This window comes from Microtus oregoni, unplaced genomic scaffold (genome assembly GCF_018167655.1).
Source record: "Microtus oregoni isolate MIOR12 unplaced genomic scaffold, Mior012 000020F_ref0000438, whole genome shotgun sequence".
NCBI lineage: Eukaryota > Metazoa > Chordata > Mammalia > Rodentia > Cricetidae > Microtus > Microtus oregoni.
The window spans coordinates 4,325,444-4,350,021 of NW_024543079.1; the positions used below are offsets into that span (position 1 = coordinate 4,325,444).

Below are 24,578 nucleotides of genomic sequence, written 5' to 3' on the forward strand. Positions count from 1 at the left end.
AGCCCAGGCTTCAAATTAGTGCCTCAGCCTCCTAGTGCTGGGACCAGAGAAGTGCACTACTGTGGTTTTTCTCCGTATTCCTGGTTTATCTCATCTATTGTCCTCCTTCTCCTCCTCAAAGACTTAACTTCTTCCTGGCCTTGGCTCCCCACTATATCCTCAGTGCTTGGGCTATGGCTCTGGTCCAGGAGGGGCTGGGCAATTGTGGAGCTGAACTGTGGATGCCGGCTCCTGTGTGGCACACTCCGGGCACCATGGGGCTGAGTCTGAGGTGTACTGCAACAATGCCAGCTGCTTCTGTTTTACCCACAGGCCCTGCTGCTTCCTCCCACGATGACATGGTAGAGTGTGGGTGACCCTGTGAGTCCCCTCTGCTCTTCCAGCTTCCCCCACACAAAAGAGTAGACCGGAAGTTTGGGGATAAAGGACCAGTCAGTAGTACTGGTTCCTGGCCTGGTTCCCCGAAGCTCAAACTCACTGAAGATGAGGGAGTTCTGAGGACCCCTGGCCTCCCCATTCCATGAGCACTGAAGTCCCTGTGAGGCCCATGAAGGAGCTAAGCCCACCAGAGGGACAGTCTGGCTGCAGTGAGGTGGCCATGACCATGGCTAGCCTCACCGTGAAAAGCTCTGTGGACAAGAACAGGACACACCCCAGCGGCACCCTGAGAGGGTGAGGACCACATCAACCCTCACCAGGTCCTCACTCCATGTAGTGCGGTGAGGGCTGAGAACTTTTTCTGCTCCAGACCCTATAGAGGTTTCCTCATCAACACGCATGTTCCCAGCAGACACTTCTGGCTCCCACTGCCTGCCAGGCTCTGTTTTAGCCCCAGGCTGCAGCTGGGACAATGCTTCTGTCCAGCCCAAGGTGGAAGGAAACCGACCCCCCCCCAAATTCTTAATAAAACATATTCTGTACTTTGGATCAAGTGGAAAAAGTTAATGAAATCTGTACAATAGAGACACGAGTGTATTCGGGGGCTGTGGAGGAGGCACGGTGGGTAAAGAGGGCTTACCGCACACCCGTGAGGACTTGAGTTCTGAACCTCAGCAGTCACATAAAAACCTGGGCATGGGCGCGCGCGCACACACACACACACACACACACACACACACACACGTAAACCGAGCACTGTGGGGAGGTGAAGACAGGAGGATCTCTGGGGCTTGCTTGCTGCTAGCCTATCTCCAGGTTCAGTGAGAGACCCTGTCTCAAGGGAAAAAGGCAGAGAGTGATGGAGGACACCTGACCTCCTCCTCTGGCCTTGACATGCACGCTCCAACATGTACACACATGTGTGAACACCCCTCTCCACCACAGACAACCGTCCAGAACTCTCTCTAAAGCCTGTTCCTGCTGTTGTCACACTGGTAAATCTGCCCTGTGGAGACTTAAGGGCCTCAGGGGCCGAGGAATCAGGCTTGAATGGAAGCCGATTTCTCTGCACAATGGTGCAGGTCGTGACTAAATCACAACTCCTCACTCTTATTCAAATGTTGATTTTCTTTCATTATTGAGCTTTGGTATTGATTTGAATTTTTCAAATGTTGTATTAAAATCTGGCTGATAGTCAAGTTTCAAGTTTTGGCACACAGGCAAAGCATAGGGAATAACTCAGCGAGCTGGGACTCCACCTGACTTGGGTGGGCTCTGTACACACACTCCTCTCCAAACAATAGAATTAGTTAGCCCTTCCTTACGAACCACTTGGTAATTCCCCTCCTTAAACAACTGATTTAATTTGTTGTTATTGGGTCTGTGAGTTTATGACACACATATACCACAGTATCTCTATGAAGGTCAAAGGTTAAATTTTAGGAGCTGGGTCTCTTTCCGTGTGGGCTCCAGGAACTGAACTCAAGTCTTCAAGCACCTTTACCTGCTGAGCCATCTTGCAGGTCTGGTAACACCCCTTTGGCGTATTCCCCTGGACATGTATTTCAGAACATGTCTGAGTGTGAAAGAAAGGAACCTGATCTGGCCCAAACGAGTTCTGGGGGTGCGAGCAATAAAGCCCACCCGATTCTCCGAGTGAACTTTTATGACAAACACCTATTTACTGTCTTAAGTCTGTACAGAACTGGGTGAATAACAAGGTTAAAGTCAGATGCATGATGGGAAGGGGCATGCGCAGTGAGTGAAGGCTTACATCATCCAAGTCTGTCAATCAAGGCAGAAAACCTGTGGCTCTACACCCCTTAGCTACCAGCTCCTCCTCCTAGACCCCGAAATGGAAGGCATGACAATATTGGGGGCCCTTGAGTGTTCTGATTAAGCCGCCTGCTGCTCCCTTGAGGCGCACAGGGCACATCTGCCCGGAAGCTTTGCTCCTGAAAAGTCCCCCTACCACCTGTGCAATCTGTGCCTTTTCAGGTCTTTGACTAAGGCATCAAGAACCTGGAAACACCTGGCAGGGCCAGTGGCCTCCAGCAACAATTCTGTCATGGACTGCTGTCACAGAGTTCACATTACACCGCCATGGCTGTTGGGTGGGCGAGGGACAGACACTAACCATGACAGGAGGCGGCAAGGCTCGCGTGATGAGGGGACATTTGGGAAGGTTCCTGAATAAGGCACAGGAAGAACGTCGAGGAGAACTGGGGAACGAGACTCCTGAGAGACGAGACGGCACGCACAAAGGTCCTGTGGGACCCACAGACAATGTAGCTGATAGAGGTGCCAGTTACAGAGGTCAAGGTGGAGGTCAACTTCCCATTTCAAAACTGACTGCAAAGGTGATGTAAACAGAACAGGGTGGTGCTGGATAGAGACAGACACAGAACAGTGGAGCAGAACGGATGGGTCCAAATGAACCTATATACGAATGCTTGTCACCCCTCCCCCCAACACACCTGAGTTTGATCCCCGGAACCCACAGTGGAAGGAGAGAGAGAGAACCGACTCCTGCAAGCTGTCCCCTGACCTCCACACGAATGCCATGGCACACACATGTGTGCACACGTACTAAGTACATGTAACAAAACTTTAAAAACGAGACAGTGGTTCTGCTCTTTCAACTCCGGGGATAAACTAACGCATTGAGCTGTGTATACCGGGCACACTGAATCTCGGAAAGGTGGTCATCAACAGCAGTGCCAGGGGAGCCACGGTCCCAGGGGGAAGCTCCCCCAACCCCTGCATGGAGCTTCGGGGAGGTGAAGCACCGAGGGAGCGTGGGAGGAAAGACGGCTAACATGCCTCTCCTCAGATCTCACCCTGGCTCACGCAAAGGCTCCCACATCTTCCACCTGTGTTCTAACCCCAGCAGGGAAAGCAGGGTCCAGAGAAAAGTGGGCAAGAAGCTGAGGAGGGGGCAGTCACCTCTGGGGCACAGCTGATTAGTCCACAGATGTGGGCGGTAGCTACTGCAGGGCGGTGGGGGTGGAGGCGGAGCCCTGTGGAGGAGGGATTGGCAGAGAAGTGGGAGGTGACAGCTGCACTCAGCATTCCCTGACTGGGATCAGGAAGGCAGCCCAGTTTCTGTTTTAAAACACAGAAACCCTGTTTTGAATCATTCCTTAATCGGTTAGCTCTGGTGTCTGTTCCCTAAGTAAACAGGGATCCCTTCTCTGGCCGGGGCTGTGACGGATCTGAGTCCTGCTTCTGTGCAACGCTCACCAGAGTGAGGCACGGGTCGCCCGCAAGGATGCCTGATTCACATGTACCTGAGGGCTTCCACCTTTCCAGGAAGGGTAACTTCAGGTTCCTTTGCGGGGCCCAGCCCTCTCCCACTCAGTTCGTTTGGTTGGAGTATAGGATGGTTTGTTCTCCATTTCTTCCATACCAGCAATGGGCTCTGGGTCTAGCCTGGGCAAGCGGAAGTGCAGATGGGCGGGGAGCCGGTGTGGAGCAAGAGTTGTTTGTGCTCGAATTCAGGAAGCAGGAACTCCTTTTCAGGTAGGATTTCCAAGAGGGAATCCATCACTCTGCGGAGACGCTGGCTGAGGGCGAGCAGAGGATGCTGCTCCCGGATCCAGCCGGACCCGGATCTCAGTAATCCCTGGGTGGTTCAGGTACCGTGAATTCATCAGTTCCCACGTGGCACACTTACGAAGGCTTCAGACCTAAAGTTCCGCTTGCTCTCAGCTGGTAGGACTAGGTACTATGACTACAGCTGGGGAAGCACAGAGAAAGAACAGCAGGCCAGAAGTGGAGGCCTTGGGTGCTAGTTGTTATAAATATCCCAACTGCATTGCCTCCTGGGTCCTGGTTACTCTGTCTGCAAAATGGGCTCAAGGCTATGGCCATGTTCACTGTTCCCACTTCTCTGACTTCTGGCTTAGAGTTGTAGCTTGGACTTCTCTCTAGAGTTCAGATGCACAAATCCAGTTGTCCCATAGAAAGAAATAATTGTATGCTGGGCAGTACTTTGGGTTAGAAACTGCCAGTTGTCTTTCACTGTCTCTTCCTCCTTTCTCCTCCTCAGAGCAATAGAACCTCTGCATCTTACCTGGGCATGTGATTGCCTCAGAGAAAGACCATTTTGACCTGACTCCCTTGCAGCTAGGTGTGGTCATGTGACAACATTGGTTTCGGCCAATGGGATGTGAACAGAAGTGATATGTGTAACTTCTGGGTCTGGCCCTTAAAAGAGAGGGATGAAAGAAAAGAGGCTGGAGAGATGGCTCAGCAGTTAAGAGCACTGGCTGCTCTTGCAGAGGACCTGGGTTCAATTCCCAGCCCGCACACTGTAGTTCACAACTATATCTAACTCCGGGATAGTCAACACCCTCTTCTGGCCTCCATGGTATGTGCGTGGCACACAGACACACATTCAAGCAAAATGTATGTTCACATCAAATTTAACACTGATAACAACAACAAAAGAAAAGAAAAAATAAGGAAAGGCTTTTCTCTTCAGGTTTCCTCTTCTTGGCTGGAATGAAGACCTGAGGAAAGCTGTGGATAACCTTGGCAAGGAGAGCAACGTTCCTGGGATGGTAGAGAGCAAGCCTGGAGGAGCTCCCCTCCCCCCTGGGGCTGGTCCAGCTTGAGCCGCTTTTGCCTGGACTGTGTGGTGCATGCGTGCATGAGTGTGTGTATGTGCGTGCATGTGCTCGTGCACATGTGTGCGTGCTTGCATATGAGAAATTAGCAGTCACCTTGCTATTTCAAGGTTCTTAAATTCAGGTCCACAGACTTAGCAAATAAAAACCATCATTTTTAACTTATAGGGTGCTGGGGAGGGAGTGGAAGGTTCTAGAAGAGGAATGAGGACATCCAGAGATTACACAAGAAGGCAGATGAGCCCGGGCCTGGGTCCGACCTCTTTCTTGGGTGATCTTACTTCCGACCTCTTTCTTGGGTGATCTTACTTCCGACCTCTTTCTTGGGTGATCTTACTTCCTCTGAGTTTTAGTTTCCCCTTCAGATGATGGAGACTGATTGCACATGGTAGCTTTGGGGTTCCTTCCAGCTACAGCCTGGTAGTCCTAGGGCATTGAAACTCAGGTATCCAAGGGACAAGAGAGCCTCATTGCTGGGAGAGGCAGGGCAGGCAGGGCCATGGGCCTGGAGAACACGCGTCCCTAAAGGCAGCACTGCTGGGTTCCTGTTGATTGCTGTCACAGGGGACTGCCGGCTTGCCAGATTCCCTCATTTTTCAAAAAGGGCTGGAAATCTGGATTGTTCTGGTTTGTGCAATCGTCTGATTTTTAAATGTTGGCGATAAATTCACATTAAAAAAAAATACTCCAGAGGCCAAACAAAAATATCTGCAGGCTGAATTTGGCTAGTGGCCACCAGTTAGGAATTTCTGTTTTGACACTATCTTCCTTCCTTTTCTTCTCTCTCCTTCCCTCCCTCCCTTCTTCCTGTAAACAATTACTTGATGCCTGCTAAGTGGGAGGCTATGTTCTGTGACTGTGTATGAAGCAACGAACAAGACAGAAATGGAAGTTCTGGTCCCCAGAGGTCAGGCATCCTAGGGCATCACTACGATGCACTCATTCAACAAATGCTCACTGAGCAAGCCTGTCCCCTGAAGCATGCTGGGTTGGGAAGATGAGAAGTGTTCATAGTCCCTTGTCCTCAGAGTCCTGTGTCCACAAAGTGCGCATGCATGAGGTGCAGAATTGCGGTGGAAGCACAGAATGCGCATGCATGAGGTGCAGAATTGCGGTGGAAGCACAGAGAGCGCATGCATGAGGTGCAGAATTGCGGTGGAAGCACAGAGTGCGCATGCATGAGGTGCAGAATTACGGTGGAAGCACAGAGTGCGCATGCATGAGGTGCAGAATTACGGTGGAAGCACAGAGTGCGCATGCATGAGGTGCAGAATTACGGTGGAAGCACAGAGTGCGCATGCATGAGGTGCAGAATTACGGTGGAAGCACAGAGTGCTTTTCTAGGGAGCGATGCATGGATGGAAATGGCTGGGAAAGGGCCCTTGAGGAAAATGACATTAACTGGGCATGGTGGCACACATCTGCCCTCACAGCTGCTTGGGGGGCTGAGACAAGTGGGTGGGAAAGCAGAGGTTGGGGGATCAGCTAGGAGGCCCCGCTGAAGGCGGTGAGTTGGCCAAGGCCATGGGACCCAGAATGGAGTGCAAGGTGGGTCCTTTCCTGGAGGGGCCTCCCAGTGTAGCTTAAGATACCGAGGGGACACATATAGGAAGGACAGTTTCTCCTGGGCTCACAGAATCTCACCCAATGTACATCCAGTGTGTGCCTGTGTGTGTGTGTGTGTGGACACTGCACCGAGTAGATGGACACCCACAAAACAGCCTCGGTGAGTGACACACAATAGCCCTGGGGAGAGTGTACCTGTTAGTTGGCCCTAGGGGATGGCATGTGTTTGCTGTGGCTGCGGAGCCCACTAATGTCTGCAGCCGCTCTTGTTGCTGGCACCCGCCTAGGCTTCAGAGAGCCTGGAAATGCACGCCGCTGTACCTGCCACACATATTAACGGCGTGTCTATGGGCAAGAGGTTTCTGCGCCCCCGACACCATTTTTATATCCGGCACTGCATTGTGGCAGACAATAAATCTACCCTGTTAATCACACCTCCAGCTTGTTATAGCCTCCATAAAAACCGCAAGCAGCTGGGAAAGCCATGAGGTGATGTCAAGTCCAGCACACTAAGCAGAAAGAAAAGGGTTTCCCAGGCCTGGTGAGTCCCCTTCTCCACCCATACTGGAAGCAGCTGCCCCTGGGGTCTCACCTCTGAGTAGATGGCCACTATGTTTTCCTCTTAGGTACCACACTCAACCCCTACAAATCACCCTGAAGAGATGGCTCAGCTGTGGTCTGTAAGCCCACAGCAGGCTGTGGAGACGGCTCAGTCAGTAAAATGCTTCCACATAAGCATAAGGACTCGAGTCCAGATGCCCAACACCTGTGCACCTAAAACCCCAGAGTGTGGTCCCAGGGCTTACAGGCCAGCTAATCTTATCAAATCAGTGAGTTCTGGGTTCAGTGAGAGACCCTACCTCAAAAAACTGTGAAGAGAAACAGGAAGATACCCACTGTCAACCTTTGGCCTCCACACGTCTGTGTCACCTTCCAGATAACCGGGGAGTAGGAGAGCCCTTTGCCCCATTTTCTAGCTTACTATGTGTCTGGCTGTGGTGTGCCACTGCCCTTTAAGGAAGGAGACCCCCAAGGACTTTGGTAATTATAGACATGGATGACGTCATGCGTGTGAGATGGCAGAGAGGAAACTGGTGAAATTCTCACACACTGAAGGAACACTTCCTAGTGTTAATCTTGGGACCCAAAGGGGCAGTTTTGGGTTGATGTTTCTCAAGAACAGCCCCCATGATTCCCAGGACAAGCACCCTGGGCACACAGCCACATTTGAAAAGAAGTAAAGGGGCCATCAGGTTGGCTGAGTGGGTAAAGGCTCCTGCTGCCAAGCCCGACGATGAGAGTTCACTCTCTGGGACTCACGGGTGGAAGGTGAGAACTGACTTCCTCAAGTTGTCTTCTGGCCTTCACACCCTTACAGTGCCAGGTGTGTTCGCACCCAGACTCAGGCACACAGGTGCATACAGAATAAGCAACTAAGTAAATGTGATTTCTTTTTAAGAAAAAAAGAGAAAGACAAAATGGATCCTTACCTTCCCATATCTGGATGCAAAAGTCCCCGTGAGCAGGGAGTGGAAAATGATGATTGTCTCGTCCAGGTCCCAGACGAACACCCGCTGTGATGGAAAAGAAGAAGGGAAGATGTAGTCGCCTACGTCTGGCTTGCTGTCTGCAGATCCCAACCTTCTTGGAGAAGTGTTGAGACCATTAAGTCATAAACCAGATGACCCACATTGTGCCCTGAGCCGCCGCCGAGCCCTGTCTGTGTTGAGTGTATTGTCATGGCCAATTTCTGGACTCCTACCAGCCCCACCCATGCTGGAACTTAGAGTCTTCACATAAAAACTCAAAAAGGGAGGCACTTAGGCCAAACTAACACTCGAGGAAAGCTTAGGACTTGCTCGACATTGTTCATGTAAGCCTGGTTACTTCTAGCTATTTCTGTTTGCAGCAGATTTGACTCTGCAATTCTACAACACAGGGGTAGCTTTCCTCATGGACTTGGACAATCTCTCTTGATGCCATTGGAATCTTCCACTTTTACAAATGCAACTGTTGCGTTTCTTCCCTGGACAGAGGACCAAGCAGGCAAGAGGAGGATGCTGGTGTCCCCACCTGTCTCTGTTCTCAATCTTCATTGAATTACTTTTCCATTGTTAGTATGAACAAACCAGTCTGTTTGTTTAGTTTCATAACTATAAGCATCTTCTACAAGTGGATATTTTGAAAAAGACTATCATTGTATATGAATGATGTATGTGTAGGTGTGTGTGCCGCTGTGTATGTATGTGCGTGTGCGTATGTGTGTGTGTATTGGACAGAGGACAACTTTGTGGAGTCAGCTCTCTCCTATCTTTATACAGTTCCAGGGGTCCGACTCATGACATCAGTCTTGGTCAGCACCTTTTCTGGCTGTGCTATCCTCTGGGCCTTCATTAGTTGATTTTAAATGTGAATAACTAGGTATTTACAGTTCTTGATTATCGTTCACTGTTGAGACAAGGAACATATCTATCCAACCCCATAGCTCCCGATCCACGTTCAGAGCACACTCGTTCCCCTGCATCACCTGATTCACATCATCTTGGTGTGTTCCCGGTTGAGTCACACCTGCGGTGGAACTCGCGGCCATTGCCGGAGTTTCCTCGTTGCTTTGATTTTCTCTTTCTGTGGTAGTGTGCCTTCACTTTAATGTCAAATTTAGTCACAGCCCTTGTCCATAGCGTCTTCAGGGATGGGATGGGGCAGTGTGGACTGGATCACCCCTGGGATCCCCGAGAGCAGCATTCTCAGAGTTCCATCCCACGCATTCCTGAACTGGACCCACTGTTCCTGAACTCTAAGTCTGTCTGTTTCTCGATTCTCTGTCTTGTTTTTACCTCAGTGAGTCCTTAAGTCACGTCTTTGAAGGGATGTGTGGAGAGTAACTTTCCCAAATTCTAACAAATCTATTACTTATATTTTCTCTGGGTACAGAATTCTCCTTGGAAAACAATGTATGGGGGAGGGCCATTAAAAAGGCACAGAATGGAGCTTTTAGCTCCTTCACAAAGAGGAGGGAGGCCCAAGCCGGTTTCCCTGTCCCATCTCCTATCACCTCTCTGATGCTCCACTGTCCCACTGTCCACTGCCCTTGAGTTCTAAGAGGGTTCTACATTCTTCAAAAAAAAAATTCTCCTTTTACATGTCAGCCAGCTCAAGCTGGTTCCTGGCACCCGAAGCTCAGGGGCTCCAGCTACCACACCTCAGAACTGCCACTTCAACAGAGGTTTCCCTCCCGGTTCTGTCATGTATGAAACTGTCAAAGACTTAGGAGGTGTGAGCGCGCCTGCTGACATTAAACTCAGAAGCAAAGCACTGCTCACACCTTGGTGCCTAGTCTCACACGCTGGTACTTCAGGATGGAGAGCCAGGTGTTTCCAGAATAATATTGCCTTGTGAGCCCCCACTTCCATGCCTCAACCCCCCACCCCCTCTTCAGTGCCATGGAAGAATGTCTCTCCACTCCCAATGCTCCCATCAAGAGTGGAAGCCACAGCAGGTGACCGCAGAGCTCTCTAGAAGGAATACTAATGCCTGGGTTGCTCTGTGCACTTCCAAGCTGGTGGAGACATGAAGGAGGGAGGCAGGCCACAGACAGCAGCAGAAGCCTCTCTGAAAAGACCCAAACCCCACTGAAGAAAGTGTAAGGATGTCAGTCCAGTGAGAAGGGGCAGATTTAAGATGGAGGGGAAGCTGGTTACAGTGGTACTTGCCTGTAATCGCAGCACCAGGGAGGCTGAGGCAGGTGGGAGGAGTTGGAGCTTGAGGTCAGCCTGGGCTAAGCAGCAAGGCCCTGTCTCAAGCCCGACCTCGTTCAAAAAAGAATAGAAGCAGAGTATTGTACACGCACTTGGAAGTTGAGGCAGGAGGATCACTGGCCAGCCTGGGCTACACAGGCATTCCTTTAGACCCAAAACTATTTGGGAGGCTGACAGAGGAGGATACCTTGAGTTCGGGACTTTGAGACCATCCTGGACAACACAGTGAGAGCCCATCTCAAAGTAAAGGGGGGTGGGGACTGAGAGAGGGGAGGACAGAATGCCCCAGACTGAGGTCAGTCCTTTCTTCAGCGGAAACTCTCCCTTCTAGAGGGCATAAAGTTTGTAGATGGCTAACAGAAAGGATAAGAGTAAAGTTCACAAGGACAATGCTTCCCACGATGGAACAGCAAAACCATAAGCCACCCTTAAACTGCGCCAACGGGACAGGTGGTACCAGGTACTTCAGTAGTGGGCGCTCCTGGCCTAGATCCCCCCAGGTATTCTGATATGGGCATCCTCACTCCCCACCCCATAGGGTGTCAATAAAGGGACATACTTAAGCTGGGCCTTGAGTCTGACCTTGGGTCAAGTGGTGCTGTGTTTTCAGACAGTCTGTTCTTTGGTAGGACAGCACCTGAAAGTCCTCTGGTAGTTCCCTGGGTTCCCCCCCCCCCCACCTCTCTCCCTCCCCCCATCCCTCCCTTCTTCCTTCCTTTCTGTTTTAAAATTTATCTTTATTTCATGTGCCTTGCTAGTTTTGCTGGCATATATGCCTATATGAAGGTGTTAGATCCCCTGGAACTGGAGTTACAGACAGTTGTGAGCTGCCATGTGGTTGCTGGGAATTGAACCTAGGTCCTTTGGAAGAGCAGCCAGAGCTCCTAACTACTGAGCCACATCCCTAGACCCTGGTTTGCATTTCTTTAATCCTTGGTTCTGTGTGTGTGTGTGTGTATGTGTGTGTGTGTGCTTGTGCATGCAGATGTGTGTTCACGCATGTGGCGGCTGGTTATCAAAGTCCAACGTCTTCTTTGATTGTTTCTCCACTTTATCTTTTCAGATAGGGCCTCTCCTTGAATTCTGGAGATCACTGGCTAGAATATCTGGCCACCAAACTCCAGGGATCCACCTGTTTCTATTGTCTCTCCCCCACCCCAAACCAGAGCCTACCAGCCCTCCAGTCTGGCTTCTTACATGGGGGGTTCAAACTCAAGTCCTTGAGTTTCTTACACGGGGGTGGGGGGGGTCAAACTCAAGTCCTTGAGTGACAAGCTTTTTACCGTCTGAACCATCCCTCCAGGCTCCACTTGGTTGTTACAACCTCTTCTCCCTTTCCTTCCTTTCCTGTAGGTTCTGTGGTTTTTGTTTTTTACCACCAAAGACTGGCAGCTGGTGCCCTGTGTCCTTAAGACCAACAGCGATTTCCATGGCTGGCGCACAGTATGGCAACAAGCAAGCAGCTGTCCTCTCACTGGGCTCACGGGCTTCCATATCCAAGCTGAGGGGGCAGTGCCTGTGCTTCTGTGTCCCGAGACCACACAAACCCTAAGACTCATATGTTTCTGGGAGCCGGGGCAGAGCTCAGTAATGAATTTCTAGCAGCCTGATGGGAGGGGAAAGCAGGGTCAGTCACATGGGTTTTTAAGTTGTTTTGTTTTGAGTTTTTCAAGACAGGGTTTCTCTGTGTAACAGCACTAGCTGTCCTGGAACTCACTCTGTAGACCAGGCTGTGCTCAAACTCACAGAGATCCACTTGCCTCTGACTCTGGGAGTGCTGGGATTAAAGGCGTGTGCCACCATGCCCAGTCAAGTCACAATGATTTCAAGGAGTGACAATGGCTCTCAGGATCTGAGTGTGTGACTGTCCTGTGAGGGGCCCAGGCAGGTGGACAGCGGTACCGTGATGTGTTTGTCGTGCTGGGCACAGACCTCATCTTTGCTAATGCTGCTCGAGTCCTAAGGCATAAGACAGCTAACAAACAGAGCAGCGTAGACCCTTGCACTGGCTTGCTTTCATCCCTGAGCACACACACAGTGGTCCCTTGGGTCTGTCTCAAGGGCATTCATGAGGTTGCTGTCCCCATTGTCTTCCTCCCCCATGCAGGCTGGTTCGAGGAAGATTTCCACATCTGCCAAATGTCAGTGTGCTCTTCAGATCAGCCTCTTCCTCTCTGGCTGCACACTGGAACCACCGGGACCTGGAGCCCCCACATCAGGCAGTGTGGGCTACGACCGGTGTACGGCAAGAGGGCAAAGGTCTCTCCCTGCTCTGCAGGTGCTTCTGTGCCCAGGATGGGGACCTCCTTGCCTGAGCTGCTAGGGCCACATTGAGGATGTAGACCTTGGGCCTGCCCCAGGTTGGGACAAGCCAGGCATCCTAAACTGCCCACACCTGTGGTCACTTGGTCTGGGATGGGACCTGGCACCTGTCTTTCCAAAGTGTCCCCATCACTGTACTCCAGTCGAAGACCCTGTCCATCATCTTCCTTACCAGGGGCTTTCAGGGTGAGCCCCCTCTAGGGTTCAGCAGGCTAAGGGGCTTGCTTCACATGCCACCTCTCTGTCTTGCTCAGGACCTATGGAATTGGAGCCTCTGGGGGAGGGGGTCCCCCAGTCCCCCAGGGGACTTGGATGCTACTGAGATATGAGAAGCATGGTCCATGCTGACTCTCAATCTGTCCGTCTCCAGATCAGTGCCCCAGCAGGATTCAATGCAGTCAACGGATTTCTTCGGGGTAGTTCCGCTGTCACTGGGTTGTGCTTACAAAGTGCAATGGACCAAAGACTTGGAGAGCCCCAGCCCTCAGCCGTGATTTCTACTCCATTAAACACCCCCTGGTTACCTCGATCTCATTGTCCCCTGCTGGGGAAGGGTCACTACTCCTCTTTGATCGGCCACGTAGCTTCCCATCTGAGGCTCGATGGGGCCTGTCTGTGTCACCCTCTTTGGCTGGAGTGGAGGGCCCGTTGTGTGTGTTGTAGTCACCTGGGGAACGACAGGGGAAGATACACAGGTCAGAAACCTGGCCAGGTATCTCTTCCTGGAAAATATCACACCAGCCCCATCACCACATAACCCCCAGCCAGGATGCCATGGAGAAAGCACCAGAAGTCAAGATCACAAGATTAAACTGCTGGGCACTGCCATCTGCTATAGAACAAACAGCCTTTGTACACTTGCTCTCATTGGTCTAATAAAGGACTGAATGGTCAATAGCAGGGCAGGTAGAGGTCAGGGAGGACCTGTGGACAAGAAAGCATGGGGAAGAAAGAAGGTGAGGTCACCAGGAGACAGAGGGAGCAAGACATTCTAGAGGACAGGTAAAGTCACAAGCCATGTGGCCATACATAGATGAATAGAAATGGGCTAATTTAAATTGAAAGGCTGAACTTTTATAATTAATATGAAGTCTCTATGTGGTTATTTGGGAGCTGGCTGGCAGGACAGAAAATTCCAACTACAGCCACCTGTACCATTCACGACCTTCTCCCAGTCAATAGATATCTATGAGGCAGGCTCTGTTTCAGGGTCTGGGCCCTGTCTAGAGGCTCAAACGCTCAAAAACCTCCAGCAAAGGCTGGGGGGGGGGTTGCACAACTCAACTGGTAGAGCATCTGCTGTGTAGGCACAAGGATCCAAGTTTGATTCCAGAGGGTGATCCCAGTGTCGGGGAGACAGAGATTGGTAGAGCCTCAGAGCTGGCTGGCCAGCTACTCTGGCTTACTTAGTGAGCTCCAGGCCAATGAGAGACTTTGTCTCAAGGGAGGTGGAGGATGACAACACCTGAGACTGTCATCTAGTTTCTACATACAGATGTATGCAGAGTAATGGGTGGTAGAAGGGGTGTCACATCAGAGGTCTGTAGGGGAGGCTTCCTGACTGAGGGAGTATCTGCTCAAAGGTCTGGAAGAAGCCAAGGAGGGCAGCTCTGACTACAGCGATGGCCCATGATGATGACTTGAAGACTCCTAGGCAGACAGGATGAAAATGCTTGCCCATGGGGAGATAAACTCTCAGCACTTTGCTTTGGGGGCTTGAGCCCCAGAGAGGTGATGATGGGACTTTTCAGAGGTGGAACTTTGGGGAGGTCCTCAGATTAACTGGGGATACACTCAGAAAGGTCCTGGGTCTCCCCCAGAACTGTGGGTTAGATGAACTTCACTCCTTTATAAAGTTAGCCAGACTCTGGGATTGGATCATGGCAAAGTAAAAACATGGTGTCATAGATCTGGTTTCAATAGAGGCCCCAGAGACACATGGGTAAGTTTGGCTTTGTGAGGGGGTTGAACCTGCCTGGAGTCCCTACAAATTAAAGACAAGATTTGGGCCTGTTCTTGTGAGTATAGCATCAGAACTGCAAACCCTCTTGAGCCCTCAGAGAACACCCTATCCCATTTCCTCACTCCTCAACTGCTGGTTTTAGCTTCTAACTGTGTCCTGCAGACACCAGCTCTCCTCCGGCTCTCAGGTAGGAGGGAGGCTCGGCCTTTTCTAAAAGTCTTTAGGAATGGGCTGAGTTCTTTCTCCTATCCTGGAAGGACTATTTTCCTGCAAAACCCAGGGGACACCAGGCGGTGGTGGCGCATGCTTTTAACCCCAGCTCTTGGAAGGCAGAGGCAGGCAGATCTCAGTGAGTTCAAGACCAGCCTGGTCTACTAAGCAAGTTCCAGGACAGCCAGAACTGATATACAGAGAAACCCTGTCTCGAAAAACCAAATCAAGCCAAACAAACAACCCCCTCAAACTCCCCAAAAAACAAAAACTAAAACCACCCAAGGGACTTTATTTAATTTAATGTTTATTAAGTTTCTTAGCAGACTAAGGGACACAACCGGAAAAGAAGCCATGATGTGATATGTCAGGGTGCCGGGCATTTCCCCACCAGCCAGCATTTTTGGGCACAGCCCTGGACACTCCCGGCACAGACTCAGAAACAACTTTCTTCAGAAGGAATAATTTCTTCTCAGCTCAGATGCTTGATTGAAGTAGTAAGAGTGGACGTTTGAGCTGGTCCTCAGGGTACAGGTGTAATCTCAGCTACTTGGGAAGCTGAGGCAGGAGGATCAAAAGTTCAAGACTGCCTTGAGCTACAGCGTGAGTTCAAGGTTAGCAATGTAGTGAGACTTGTTCTCAATAAAAAGGTTAAAAGATGGCTGGGGCTGTAGCTCAGTGGTAGAACACTCGCTTAGCATGCTCAAGGCCCAAGCTTTGCTCCCCACTACTGAAAATCAGTAGACATCTTTGTTGTAATATTGTCTTGTGGGTGTCTGTAGATCTTTTGAAGCTGTGCAGCTTTGGTTTGATCTGTTAAAGCAAAATTAGCACTGATGGGGTGATTTGAATAATACAAGCATATTCTTTAAAAAAATTAAAAAATTGTGTGTGTGTATGGGTTATGTATGTGCACATGAGTGCAGGTTCCCTTGAAGACCAGAAGGGGGCGTCAGATCCATGGAGCTTGAATTTGAGGTAGTTGTAAATCACCCAAAATGGGTATTGGGAACTGAACTCGGGTCATCTGCAAGAAAAGTGTGCCCGCCCTCTTGACTCCAGGTCCAACTTTCCAGAGGCTGGGAAGTTCAAGGTTAAAGCACCAGCTGGTCCTGTTCCTGGTGAAGTCTCTGGGCTTGTCAATGGGTAGGTTTTTGCCCTATCTTCCACAGGAGAGAGATCTGCCCTCTTTCCTGCTCTTACAGAGTCATTCCTAAGGGCTCCATCCTCAGGACTCAGTCACCTCCTAAAGCTCCACCTCCAAGCACCGCCCCACTGAAGATGAGGGGGTTGACAGCTGACTTCCATCTGGGGATGAAAGGATATTCAGGCACCAGCTGGAGCTGAGGTGAAGCGCTCTCTCACTCGCCTGCCCGGTTTGCAGGTTTGGAAGCGTTAAGCACTCCTGCACCTTCAACTTGCAAGTATTGTAAATTATATCAACTGAATTCAGATGTGAGCTAATCTGCATCCTTTGGATAAAACTCCAATCCATAAAAGTTTAGGTTTGGTTTACTAATGGTTTTATTTAGAAGTATCTCTGTTTATGAAGTGTGTGGGGCCTGGGTTTTTGTTGTTGTTGTTGTTGTTTGTGTTTGTTTTCATGTGTTTGTCCAGTTTCAGCATCCAGCTTTGGAAGCCCTCAGGAAGTGTGGCTTGAATTTTTTTTTTTGAATTTTTTTAGAAATTTGTGTAGAATCAGTAGTTCTTACTGAAACTTTCGGTAGAATTAGCCAACAAAGCCATCTGGCTCTGGTGTTTTCTTTGTGGTTCCCGTTTTCCTTTGAGACGGGGTCTCGCGTAGGCCAAGCTGGAGCTACTTCACTAAGTAGCCAAGGGTGATTCTGAACTCCTGATCCTCCAGCCTCCTGCTGCCCAGTACTGAGATTACAGCTGCGTACCACTACGCCTGGTTTTATGTGGATGGAACCCGGCGCTTCATGCGGTCCAGTCAAATACTTTACAGAGTCACACCCCCAGCTGTGCTTTTTGGTCCTCAAAAACAACAATAGGAAAAATACTCGTTTGTTCACTGGGTACACGCCTGTGTGGGGAACTGCTTTCTTCTTGTGTTAGTTGGGGAGTTTCCACCTCTCATGGAACCCACATTTGATCTAAGTTGTTAACTCAGGTACAGTCACGGTGAGGTCACCTCTCTACTTTGTGGCCATTTACCCGCCCCCACCAATTCTGTTTTCAACTTCCATTGATTTCCCCTCTGGTTTCTTATTTCTGTATCTCTGCTTATTCGGGGTTAATTTGTCTCTTTTGTGAGTTTCTTTGTTTTTTTTTTTTTTTTGGATTTTTTGAGACAGGGTTTCTCCGTAGCTTTTGGTTCCTGTCCTGGCACTAGCTCTTGTAGACCAGGTGGGCCTCAAACTCACAGAGATCCGCCTGCCTCTGCCTCCCCAGTGCTGGGATTAAAGACATGCGCTACCAACGCCCGGCTTTTTGTGAGTTTCTTAAGATAGAAGAACTCTTGAGGCTGGAGGGATGGCTCGGTGGTCAAGAGCACTGGCTGCTCTTCCAGAGGACCTGGGTTCAATTCCCAACACCACATGGTGCTCACGACCGTCTGTAATTCCAGTTACAGGGAATCTCATGCCCTCTTCTGGCCTCCATGGGTACTGCACACATACATCTAAAGGCAGACAAACATTTGTATGCACAAAATAAAAATAAATATATTTTTTAAAAATTAAAAAAGAGATGTTCTTTTTGTTATCCCCTTTCTTCTTTATTTTTTCCTCAACATAACATTTTTTATTAATTATTTGGGAATTTCATACAATACATCCTGATCATACTTGCTTCCCATTCCTCCCAGGTCCACTCTCCCACCCTGTGCCACCACCCCCACAAAAGGCCACACAAAAACCCAGTCCAATTTGTGTTGCTCATATGCTTGCTGGAGCGTGGTCAAACTCTCATTGGCCAGCTGCTTAAAGAAATCTGAGTCCTTCCCCACCTCCATCCCCCTCTATCAACATCAGCATCTTTATCATGGCTTTCTGCAATGTTCCTGTCTGGACTGTTTGTTTCTTTTTGGAGGGTGGGGGGAGAGGTTGTCACAGAAATCTTCAATGTCTCTCATGCTCAGTTATGAGTCTGCAGTCACCAATAAAAGAAGCTTCCATGCCTATAGCAGCCGGTGACAACATGGATCATGGACTTCCATATGGTTTCCAGCACCAGGATGTCAGCATGGCCTCCACCCACAGCACAGATCACAAACATCAGCATGGCCTCCAGACACAGCACAGATTACAGACATCAGCACGGCCTCCAGACACAGCACAGATCACAGACATCAGCATGGCCTCCAGACACAGTGTAGACCACAGACATCAGCACGGCCTCCAGACACAGCACAGATCACAGACATCAGCACGGCCTCCAGACACAGCACAGATCACAGACATCAGCATGGCCTCCAGACACAATGTAGACCACAGACATCAGCACGGCCTCCAGACACAGCACAGATCACAGACATCAGCATGGCCTCCAGACACAGTGTAGACCACAGACATCAGCACGGCCTCCAGACACAGTGTAGACCACAGACATCAGCACGGCCTCCAGACACAGCACAGATCACAGACATCAGCGTGGCCTCCAACCACAGCACAGGTCACAGATCTCAGCATGGCCTCCAGACGCAGTGTAGACCACAGACATCAGCACGGCCTCCAGACACAGTGTAGACCACAGACATCAGCACGGCCTCCAGACACAGCACAGATCACAGACATCAGCATGGCCTCCAACCACAGCACAGGTCACAGACATCAGCATGGCCTCCAGACGCAGTGTAGACCACAGACATCAGGATGGCCTCCAACCACAGCACAGGTCACAGATCTCAGCATGGCCTCCAGACACAGTGTAGATCACAGACATCAGCACAGCCTCCAGACACAGCACAGGTCACAGATCTCAGCATGGCCTCCAGACACAGCACAGGTCACAGATGTCAGCATGGCCTCTGACAGCAAGTAGCACAGACATCAATATGGCTGGTGGTGGCAGCATACACCATGGAGGTCTTTCCAGGAGACCTAAGGAGACTTAATCCAGAAAATGAACCATTCTTCACCTCAGATATCTTGTTGTGTGGATGGGGCAAAGCAGGCCGGTGGTGGTAACATAGTCCTTTGTCCACCGTGCTCCCACCCCTGTTGCTGCCACCGCATCCCTAGTTCCATGTCTCTCTTCTGAGCGTGCTGCTCCATCCTTCTTCTATCTGTTCTTCCAGTTCCATGAAACCACTGTTTAAAGCATCTTCCCATAAGACCCGCCTTTTAAAAGTTGTTCCGGAGATACTATGCCCTCTGCAGGCTCACCCTCCATTGCCGCGTCTCTCCTCAAAGTCTCCATGGGTTTCTCAGGCTCCTCGGAGCATCCCGCAGCCCCGTGGGGGCTGCCAATGCCTCCATCTTTGTATAGTCTCTTTTATTCTTTTCTAAACAGCCGCTCACTGTTAAAATTTTCCCTTTGCTGTTTTAATGAATCCCATAAATTTTGAAATGCTGTGTTTTTATTTTCATTTGATTCAAAGGACTTTTAAATTTCTTTTTGATTTCTTCTTTGACCTCCAAATTACGTAGAAGTGCATTGTAAGTGTAAAACCGTTTGAGAAATTTCCAGAAGGATTTGTTATTTATTACTGATTTAATTCCATGCTGCCAGAGGATGGATTTCCTGCCTTGAATGCTAACTTAACTGGAACTTGCTTTCTGGTCCAGAATGCGAGTCTCTCTCCCACACACCCTGGATGCTGCTGGAGGGGACACACGGCTGCTGAGACATGCCCTACAGATGTCTGTTATCACAGTCTTTCCCTTCCATCCTACATTCCCGGACTTCTTTTCCAGAGAAAATGGCCATGAGCACTAACTTTGAACCTTTCCAGAAATTTCTATGCAACATGGACTTCAAGCTACATTTCCATTTAAGAAAATCCTGGGGACACATTTCACGCCTTGTTTTGCTTTTTTTCCATGTGGGTGAGGTAAGACACAGTCTCCCTCTGTGGTTCAGCCTGGTCTGGAATTCAGTATATAACTCAGGTCAGACTTGAACTCATGGCAATCCTCCTGCTTCAGTCTCCTGAGTGCTGAGATCTCAGGAGTGAGTGAGACACCCTGCCTGGGTTTTCACATGTGGTTCTTTTACTTGTGTCTACCTATCAGAGCAGTCCAAAGAGGGCCACTTAGCCAGACATCCCCGCATCTTTTTCAGAGCTGTGTAGTATGCCTCTGGTGGATGCATCCCCTTTTACCTAACTTGGGTTCTAACGCTCTGATATTAATTGCAATAAGGATTCTTTTTCTTAAGTGTTTATATTTATGTGAGAGTTGTCTTTAGGATAAATTCCTAGTTGTAGAATAGTTGGGTTAAAGGGAGCATGCATTTCTAAGTTCGTTAGGTGTCATCTGATTACACAGAAAAACCTGAACTCTCTTCTTGAGAGTTTAGCCTTCTCTCACTGGCTAAGGGAGGTAGTTTAATAAGTTAAAAAACAACCTTCCAACTTCTTCCGGGTAATTTGTAGCACATTAAGCAACGGAAAGGAGTTCTTGAGCAATGACCGGTGGTGCCTGCTCTCTTGGGTCTGCACAGATGTTCATGCCTGTCAGTGCGTCTTCCAATGTGGCTGGGTGGGGAGGGAGGAGTCAGAGACCTTCCTGGCAAGGCCGAAAGCCAGTGGAATCTGTCACTCAGACCACTGGAGTACCTGGGGAACACCAGGCATCCTAGACAGAAATAAAGGTGGAGTTTTGTGGAACACACTAAATATCTCTGTGTGCACATATGTATGTGCATGAGTATATATGTGTGTGCAAGTTCATATACATGTCTGTGCACATGTGTGCACACGTATGTGTGCCCACAGGCTAAACGCTCTTCCTGTGTAACAGACACTGGGGAGAAAGAGGCTAGGGACCTCAGCTGGAGGTGACAGTCATTGATGCCATCAGACTAAACACTTTAAGATTTATTTATTCTTTGTGCATGCATGTTTGGCGGTATGTGTATCTGTGCATCACGTGTGTGCCTGGTGCCCTCGGAGGTCAGAAGAGGACATCAGATCCCCTGGGACTAGAGTTACTAACAACTGTGACCCACAGTTTGGGTAGTGGGAACCGAACCTAGGTCTTCTGGAAGAGCAGCCAGTGCTCTTAACCACTCCATCCCTGGGATGCCATTACATTTTATATGAGCTTGTGAGACACAGTAAAAGCCATCCCAAGCACCTATTATTATTTATTATTTATACCTGAGGCCATGTATTTAGTATTGCTGGGGCCAAGGGATAAGCGAGGAATAGGCCCTATGAAGGGACACTTGAGACACGAGTCCCGTGTTTGCTCCTGATAGGGTTCAGATCCTCAGGAAGGGCACCACCCAATGAGTCAGGTCCACCCTGGAGTTCTGGATCCACTGGCCCATCTTCCCGCCGGTAGCTCCTCTCCGTCTCGATTTCCCATCAGCCCCTTTGCTTCTCTCCTTTGTTGAAACCAGTGCACAGAGGCTACATTCAGAGAAGCAGGATGCCAAAGACAGTCTGAGATCAGGGAGGGGAGCTTACTGGATCCATGTTCTTCTTCCAAAGAAAATGATTTTGAAGTTGCTAAGTGAGAAGGGACTGTGTGTTCAGTAGATGTTCTGGGGCGAGACTACAAAGATTAAAGTCAGTCAAGCCCCACACTCCTGCCAAAGCGGACTTTGGGATGCTTCTCCAGGTGTCTCCATTTGTTTTTGGGACAGGGATGAAGAGCTCCTCAGGGAGGGGAAAGGAACGCAGATCTGGACCCACAGCCACAACAAGAGCCCAGGAAGAGAGGTCTCCCCACTGCTTCTTTCCCACCCCTTAACTAGCGAGGAACAGCTAGAAATGAATGTCCACATGACATTGGGCTGCCAAGCTCCCACCAACCCTGAGAACACCAGGAGACTCAGAAAAGAGGCAAAATAAGGCTGAATGGGGAGGCAGGAGCATGGGAAATTCAAGGTCATCACTGGCTACCTACTGATGTAGGTAGGATAGCCTGGTCTACATGAGACCCTATCTCAAATAAAACAAAACAACAAAAGAACAAGACTCTAGGCTGGTTGCACCTGTGACCCCCAGCACCTGTGAGACACCTGGTTTGCAGAATAGTTTAGCAACTGGGACTTTCTCCTGCCCTGAGCTACACACAAAGCAAGCTGTCACTCCACCTCAAAGCCCCTAGTAACTCCCTAGCAACCCCTCAGTGGCTCTCTTTTGTGGCCCTACACATCCTGGAACTGGGGGCAGTGGGCTGCTCCAATCTGGACTGGCTTTAGTCGTACACACAATGAGGCAAACTGTCCTCTGAGTGACCTTTTTGGTGAAAATCTTCTATTTACCATCTTATGCCTATGCATGACTGGGCATGCATATGATTAGGCCAGATGCATCATGGGAAAGGATATCTGCAGCAAACCAACGTTTATGTAATACAGGCCTGTCAGTCACAACAGAAAATCACCCACACTCTGCCCCTGGCAACCATCTCCTCCTCCTCCCGACCCACAAAAGGAAACCCCAGAGGTAACCAGGGCTCTTGAGCAACCTTGCTGGGGCCCACCATTCCCCCAACGCTTCCACTCTGGGCTTTTGCTTTGCCCCTGAATAAAACCCCCGTGGCTTGCTATTTGCATGCACTTCATGAATTCTATGAAGAAAGACACAAGAATCTGGAGACACCTGGTCCAGGCAGCAACCTCTTGGAACAGTTGGGAAGCGCTGCAGGAGGATAGCAAGTTTGAAACCAGCCTGGGCTGTGTAGCTCTCAGCTGAGGTGGGACTCAGGTCAGGGGTAAGGGTGTCTCCTCTGCTTTTTGGCTCTGGGGTTCTGGGTTTCCTTGGCCACCCCTCTTTCTCTTGCTCTGTTGGCTCTGGTAGGGCTGACCAAACTCTAGCTAGATCCAGCTGTGGGCTAAGACCCAGACCCATACCTTCTGTTCTGGTATTGTACCTAAGCCACAGAGACTGGCTGCCGGATTGACATGGGACTCAGCTGGCCAATGAGAGCACTCTAGGGCTCTAGCAGAAGTGTCTAGAAGGGAGAGGCTTTTCTTTTTGGTGGTGTAGCCAGCAGGACGAAGTCCTGAGATCGGAGGCCAAGACTCAACAATTTGTCAGAACCCCTGAAGTTAGGCTGACCCCTGACCCTGTAGTTACACCTGCCTAACAAGAGATTTTTTTTCTTTTTTTCCAATCTTCTGGAGCCTAAGTCCTGTGCAATCAGGGGTTCCCTAAAACTGTGGTGTCTTGGTGTCTCAGAGATGAGTGTACCTCAGGGCTGTATAAAAGTTCTGGAAAGCTGAGAGTCACGGCAGCCAAACCTCCTCTGAGAGAACAGACACCAGAGGACCCCTGGGTAAGTCCCAGGCAGATTTATCTTATTTCATATGTGTGTGTGTGTGTGCAGTGCCCGCAGAGTCCAGAAGATGGTGTTAGACCTCCTGGGGCTGGGATTACAGGCAGTCGTGAGCCACCCCAGGTGGGTGCAGAGAACAAACCCAACCCTCTGCAAGAACAGCTGAGCCAGTGGTTTAGCTCCCCCAGCCCCTACGAGTCCTGCCCGCTGCGTGTTCTAGAAAGCATCTCAATTGTACACGGCCAGTGAGTAGCTAGCTTGGCACAGAAGACGAAGCTCTGCGGGCCTGGGTTCAAGTCCCAGCACCACGGTTACTAGTCAGTGACTTGTTATTCAGATCTGTACCGCTCTGTGTGGAAGCGGGTGGGGCTGAGAAGCTCCTTTCTTGTGAGGATCGTGGCAATCTACTCTGATTTGGAAATGTATCCATGTGACTGTTTGATTCCGGTCTATAAAGATCAAATGGACACTGTCCCACTGAGATGGCTCAGGGGCTAAAAGCACTTGCTGTTCTTACAGAGATGCTGGGGTCAGTTCCCAGCACACACATGGAATCACAACCAGCTGTAGCTCCAGTTTCATGCCGGCAAGACACACATCCTTGTAAAAAATAAAAATAAATCAATCTTTAAAAAAACATCTCCAGAGCCCTTTATTTATAGTTGTTCAAACTAAAGAGTGTCTGGAAACCAGCAGGTGCTTAATAAATGCACGTTACCAAGGGTGGTGACGACAGAAAACAATCCAAGCGTGCGCTTCTTTTGGACCACAGCTCACAAATCTCCTTCACACGGGAGCTCAGCCCATGGGCACAGATGAGAGCAAAGGTAAGTGGACTTACCGGCCAATGACTCAGAAGTCTGGTTGGGGACACTGTGAGGAGCCTCCTGGAGGACGTAGGTGGACGTGGAGAGGGGAGAGGCACAGAGGCTGCTGGCGGGGACATAGGGAGGGTTGTAGGACGGGCTGAAATACTGAGGGTACTGATTCTGCGGGAAGCCAGGGTAGGAGGGGTAATCCTGGCAAGAGAAAAACAGACAGGGGTTGGGTGAGGAGATGCCGGGCTTGGCAGGCCAGGCTTTCTCTTCAGAGTAAACACCCACCATCCAGACCATTACCATTTGGTTTTCCCATAAACGGAATCTGACCCAAGAGCCAGGGGCAAGTAGGGAAGGCTGAAAGGAGAGGAGACTCAAGGGGAGGAGAGACGAGGCCAGCGTGGAAACAGGCGGCCCTGTGTTAGCTGTCACAGGAGTGGGCAGAATGACTTGATTGGGAAGGCGGAGGTGGTGGGAATCCCCACTCACGCTTACTTCTCCCAAGGGGTAAGAGCGGT

General features: G+C 50.0%; 1 protein-coding gene across 3 annotated transcripts in view; it reads right to left on the reverse strand.

Moving 5' to 3' along the window:
* Eya2 (EYA transcriptional coactivator and phosphatase 2) overlaps positions 1-24,578 on the reverse strand; it is a 156,627-nt gene that overhangs the window by 29,398 nt on the left and 102,651 nt on the right. For all 3 annotated transcript variants that reach the window (XM_041670428.1, XM_041670429.1, XM_041670427.1), the window contains 3 exons: positions 24,084-24,261; positions 13,180-13,322; positions 8,066-8,149 (listed from right to left, as the gene is read on the reverse strand). In XM_041670428.1, coding sequence (XP_041526362.1) covers positions 8,066-8,149; positions 13,180-13,322; positions 24,084-24,261 — 405 coding nt within the window. The remainder of the gene's footprint in view (positions 1-8,065; positions 8,150-13,179; positions 13,323-24,083; positions 24,262-24,578) is intronic.